We start from the raw sequence: 6000 nt of genomic DNA, 5'->3' as shown, positions 1-6000 counted from the left end.
GACTACATTCCCCATGCAACACACCCTCATCAACCATGGCCTTGTTATTGACCCGGGTGTTTCAGGGAGGGGGCTGTTGCTCTCAGAGAACATCTCCAAGCATGCTCCGCGCGCTATTGTTGACATCCTCGGTGACGCGAGCGAGACGCTGCGCCAATGGGAGCGGCGCTCTGGTCGGTTGTCATGCGGGAGGCGGCCAATGGGGTGCGGGATGTGGGAGGCCAGGTCCCGCCCTCCGCCGCTGGGGGGCGGTGGGAGGGGGGGGGTAATCTCGGTAATGGCGGCGGAGCTGGTGAGTGAAGCTTGGCGAATGTCAACAAGTGGCGGCTCTCGCTGCGGGGCGCCGCCGAACTTCGCCCGTACTGTAGACCACCGTGGGAGCGCCGAGAAAGTGCGCGGCGGCGGGTGTGGGAGGCCGGGGCGGGGTGTGGGGGTGTTTGTGGCAACACCGACGTGTCGTCGCTGGTTGTTTATAAGTTTGTTGTTTTTAATGGGCGACTTTTCTGTCCATTCATTTCATGGCAGCTCGGTGAACCCGCCGCCCCTCCACCGTCCCCGCCGCGCACACACTCTCTCCGCCACTTGTCACTGGCGCCAGCCTTTCTTGACGTTTTTTGGGGGAGAAATGAATTGAAACATGTCGGTCGATTGCGGAATGAATGTTCGCAGGGCAGCTGGTGACGCTTGGCCATTGCCAAACTCTCCCATTCTTGCATTTTAGTCCTTTTATTTAAAGTAATGTATTGTCGTCGAGTGAAAGGGAACGATAATAAATTACCACGGGATGTTTATAAATTTAAAAATATATATATGGCTCGTAACTTTCCGGAGTAAAACATTACAGAAGTCCCAGGAGACATTTAATGTATTTTATCGTACATAAATACCATGTAAACCGTTGTTGAAAGAAAAGTGCGCTTCGAAGTTTCTCTAAAACTTGGTGCGAAGGCTGATTTGTTGTTAAAATTCCCCTGTTACGCAGTTCTGAATGAATGAGCTGACACGCAGGCGTACTGCTGTCTGTTTAGGGTGTGTAAGCATCACATGATGGTGTATTTAAAGACTGTGCGTGTTTGTGGGCAGGCTCCAGGCATGTGTCATTTCTCCCTTATTAATGATCTCTCTGAAAAGACATGTTGCAAATCTCTCTGAAAAGACAAATGTTGCAAAATCTTTTTCCTTGCATTTTTAATGAATTTCTCCCACGCTGCTTCGAATTTGCCTCCTTTCGTTTCCAACCTGTTTACATTTTAGTCGTTAGAAAGGAGCTTAAGTTTAAAGTGACGCAGTTGTAAATACACTTAAAGTTATCGAGATTTCGTTTCTGAACTACAGGAATCGGGAATCCTGATTGAGGCAAAGATATTGGAAAATACGAAATGTTAGTTTTTAACATATGTTTCAGACGTCTTTGAATAACATTCTCCTCTCCCATAAATCTGACTTTAATATTCGTGCATTAAGTGGGGACACGGGTTCTAAGCATATTTTAAGATGCGGGTTTTTGTAATCTTCTCAATAATAGTAACAAAAATGTGCCGCATTAAATGCATGTAAGGGATAGGTAGTGCTGTGCAGATCAGAATACTGAATGGAAAATAACAGGAACATTCTTGCAAAAAGAAAGTTCTTGGCGATTGAATCGCACGTGGATTACAGCAAAACAGCTGAATTTAGCCCCGTTACACAGAAGGGTATCATCTTGATTATAATTTACTCATTTAAAATGAATGGATAAGTTCTGTATTCTTAAGTGGCAATAGGGAACATGATGTTTATGTAAATTTAGTATATGTAAATAAAGGCCAGAAATGTATCATTTAGGTCAATTAGTCCGATCTCCTTCCAAATACCAATGGCAGATAGTATAAGAACCATGAAATTTGTGGATTCTGAAAGAGAAGCATCTGTGTTTAAATAGGTTACAGGGTGGAAAGAATTTGGAATACAATTTTACTTGTATGTGGAAATGTTGCTACAAAGATGTAAGAAATAATTATAAATACCATGTAAAAGTTTAGTATGCAGTGATTTCTCCATTTGGACATCGATCTTAATGACTGCAGAATTAAGCTATTGTTAAGGTAATTATAATTTACTATGTTAACTATTTTGAAGGGCATAACTCTGCATACTCTCAATATATTAGCCAGAAATGTCCAAGCAGTGGCACTTTAAACTACATTTTTGTTCACTGATTTGCCCTAATAATCAATCTAATCAAAGCAGTTAAGATCTTATTGGCACATTGCCATAAACTGAAGAGCTGATGCATTTAATCGTGAACTTCCTAAATCAGGGAAAATGGTTGTAAGAAATATAATCAGAGAAAATAATGAATTCAAAAATACAGCATTTATTCAATGTATGTAACAGTTGCATGCAATGTGCCATAATCATGCCAAAGTCTGCATGGGAATAGTTGTATTGGCTTCAGATATATATTATAAAGATTTAAATTATTACTGCATGACATTGGCCACATCAGTTCAACATAAAAGTAAAGTAACTTTAAATTGATATGGAACAGTATAGTTAAATGGTGGAGTGCTCACAAAATTCTCATTCTGATATATCCAAGTTCCAGAAGTTGCTTGATATAGTCTGGAAAAAAATATGTTAAAGCAGAGCGCAGGGTTTTCAGGGTTAACAAAACTTTATCAGTGCTTTGGGCCTGAATTCCTTGTTACTATGTCCTACACCCTACCTCAAAGCAACAACAAGATGATTAAATCAGCAGTGACGTTTCTGTTCTAGGTTAATGGAGATAATAATTGTTATGTGGCCTTCTAAATTTGGGAAGGGATAGATTTAAAAGAACTACTGCCTTTGAAATTTCAAATTCAGAGCTCTTTCTATTAGCAGTTTTTTTTGGCATGATGCCACCGTTGTGCAAAAAGTGTTGGGAAGGAGCAATATATTTTAAATGTTGATCTTCAGTGGACACTTCAAGCCCAAAAGGCAGTATTTTCCACTTCATTGATAGGTACCATGAAGGTTGTCACCTCTAATGGAGTAAGTTATTGGCAATGTATGTAAATAAATTATTGCCAATGTATGTACAGATATATTGCAATATATCTCTGTTTTTGATATTTTTTTCCAAAATGGGGACAGATGGCATAACTTTTTAAAGGCTTTTTTAAGTGTTTGTAAAACTTATGCAACTTGGAAGTAAAATTTTTGAGCGTACAACAATGCAGCATAAGAGTAGGTTCTTCGGTGCCGAATAGTGTCGAGCATAATGCCAAATTAAACAAATCCTTCTGCCTGCATATAATCCGTATCCCTTCATTTACTGCATATTTATGTACTGTTTTAAAAGCCACTATCTGCTTTCACCACCCCTGTCAGTGCATTCCAAGCAGCTACAATAAACCTGCCCTGCATACAGTGCCATCCATAATGTTTGGGACAAAGTCCCATCATTTATTTGCCTCTGTACTCCACAATTTGAGATTTATAATAGAAAAAATCACATGTGGTTAAAGTGCACATTGTCAGGTTTTACTAAAGGCCATTTTTACACATTTTAGTTTCACCATGTAGAAATTACAGCAGTGTTTATACATAGTTCTCTCATTTCAGGGCACCATAATGTTTGGGACATGGCAATGTCATGTAAATGAAAGTAGCCATGTTTAGTATTTTGTTGCATATCCTTTGTATGTAATGACTGCTTGAAGTCTGCGATTCATGGACATCACCAGTTGCTGGGTGTCTTCTCTGGTGATGCTCTGCCAGGCCTGTATTGCAGCCATCTTTAACTTATGCTTGTTTTGGGGGCTAGTCACCTTCAGTTTTCTCTTTAGCATATAAATGGCATGCTCAATTGGGTTCAGATCGGGTAATTGACATGGCCACTCAAGAATTGACCCCTTTTTTTAGCTTTGAAAAACTCCTTTGTTGCTTTAGCAGTATGTTTGGGATCATTGTCTTGCTGTAGAATGAACTGGCGGCCAATGAGTTTTGAGACATTTATTTCAACTTGAGCAGATAAGATGTGTCTGTACACTTCAGAATTCATGCTACTACCATCAGCAGTTGTATCATCAAGGTACGTGAGCCAGTACCTTCAGCAGCCATACAGGCCCCAGCCGTAACACCCCCACCACCCCCGTGTTTCACAGATGAGGTGGTATGCTTTGGATCTTGGGCAGTTCCTTCTCTCCTCCATACTTTGCTTTTGCCATCACTCTGATATAAGTTAATCTTCGTCTCATCTGTCCTCAAGACCTTTTTCCAGAACCGTGGTTGCTCTTTTAAGTACTTCTTGGCAAACTATAACCTGGCCATCCTATTTTTGCGGTTAACCAGTGGTTTGCATCTTGCAGTGTAGCTTCTGTATTTGTTCATGAAGTCTTCTGTGGACAGTGGCCATTGACAAATCCACACCTGACTCCTGAAGAGTGTTTCAGATCTGTCGGGCAGGTGTTTGGGTATTTTTCTTTATTATAGAGAAAATACTTCTGTCATCAGCTGTTGAGGTCTTCCTTAGCCTGCCAGTCCCTTTGCGGTTAATAAGCTCATCAGTTTCTTCTTAATGATGGTCCAAACAGTTCATTTTGGTAAGCCTAAGGTTTGGCTGATGTCTCAAACTGTTTTATTCTTGTTTCTCAGTCTCATAATTGCTTCTTTGACTTTCATTGGCACAACTTTAGTCCTCATGTTGATAAACAGTAACAAAAGTTTCCAAAGGTGATGAAAAGACTGGAGGAAAGACTATGTACTGAGAGCTCTCTTATACCTGCATTAAGGCGGCATTTAAACACATCTGAGTAATTACAAACACCTGTGAAGCCATGTGTCCCAAACATTATGGTGCCCTAAAATGGGAGGGACTATGTATAAACACAGCTGTAATTTCTACATGGTGAAACCAAAATGTATAAAAATGGCCTTTAATAAAATCTGACAATGTGCATTTTAACCACATGTGATTTTATTCTATTACAAATCTCAAATTGTGGAGTACAGAGACAAATAAATAAATTATGGGTCTTTGTCCCAAACATTATGAAGGGCACTGTATCTCCTTCAAACTTTATACCCCTCCTTAAAGCTATGCCCTCTAGTATTTGACATTTCCATGCTTTGATAAAGATTCTGTTAGTCTACCTAATTTATGACTCATTTTTTATCCATCAGGTCTTCTTTCAGCTTCCAACACTCCAAAGAAAACAATTTGAGTTTGTTCAACCTATCAGTATTGTTAACATTTTGCCAAAAGACACGATATTCTTCCTGTGATATAGCCACCTGAACCGCACCCTATACTCCAAATGGCCAAAGCAAAGTCCTATAACGATGCGACATAACTTCCTGATTCTCACACTCGGTGCCCCCCCCTCATCTGATAAAGGCAAGCATACCGTACCCTAAGAGACACCTGTGGCTGACAAGGGAAGTCAGGGACAGCATAAAAATTAAGGAGAGGAAGTATAACATAGCAAAGAAGAGTGGGAAGACAGAGGATTGGGACTCTTTTAAAGAGCAACAAAAGTTAACTAAAAAGGCAATACGGGGAGAAAAGATGAGGTACGAGGGTAAACTAGCCAATAATATAAAGGAGGATAGCAAAAGTTTTTTTAGGTACGTGAAGAGGAAAAAAATAGTCAAGGCAAATGTGGGTCCCTTGAAGACAGAAGCAGGGGAATTTATTATGGGGAACAAAGAAATGGCAGACGAGTTAAACCGTTACTTTGGATCTGTCTTCACTGAGGAAGATACACACAATCTCCCAAATGTTCTAGGGGCCGGAGAACCTAGGGTGATGGAGGAACTGAAGGAAATCCACATTAGGCAGGAAATGGTTTTGGGTAGACTGATGGGACTGAAGGCTGATAAATCCCCAGGGCCTGATGGTCTGCATCCCAGAGTACTTAAGGAGGTGGCTCTAGAAATAGTGGAAGCATTGGAGATCATTTTTCAATGTTCTATAGATTCAGGATCAGTTCCTGTGGATTGGAGGATAGCAAATGTTATCCCACTTTTTAAGAA

General features: G+C 40.5%; 1 protein-coding gene across 1 annotated transcript in view; it reads left to right on the top strand.

The window, feature by feature from the left end:
* The first annotated feature begins 234 nt into the window (after nucleotides 1-234).
* hbp1 (HMG-box transcription factor 1) overlaps nucleotides 235-6000 on the top strand; it is a 36869-nt gene continuing 31103 nt past the window's right edge. The window contains exon 1 of the mRNA XM_078419831.1: nucleotides 235-292. Within this exon, the coding sequence (XP_078275957.1) occupies nucleotides 278-292 (15 nt within the window). The 5' untranslated portion in view covers nucleotides 235-277. The remainder of the gene's footprint in view (nucleotides 293-6000) is intronic.

The sequence above is a fragment of the Rhinoraja longicauda genome, chromosome 23 (genome assembly GCF_053455715.1).
Source record: "Rhinoraja longicauda isolate Sanriku21f chromosome 23, sRhiLon1.1, whole genome shotgun sequence".
Taxonomy (NCBI): domain Eukaryota; kingdom Metazoa; phylum Chordata; class Chondrichthyes; order Rajiformes; family Arhynchobatidae; genus Rhinoraja; species Rhinoraja longicauda.
This window is presented reverse-complemented; position numbering and strand designations above follow the sequence as displayed.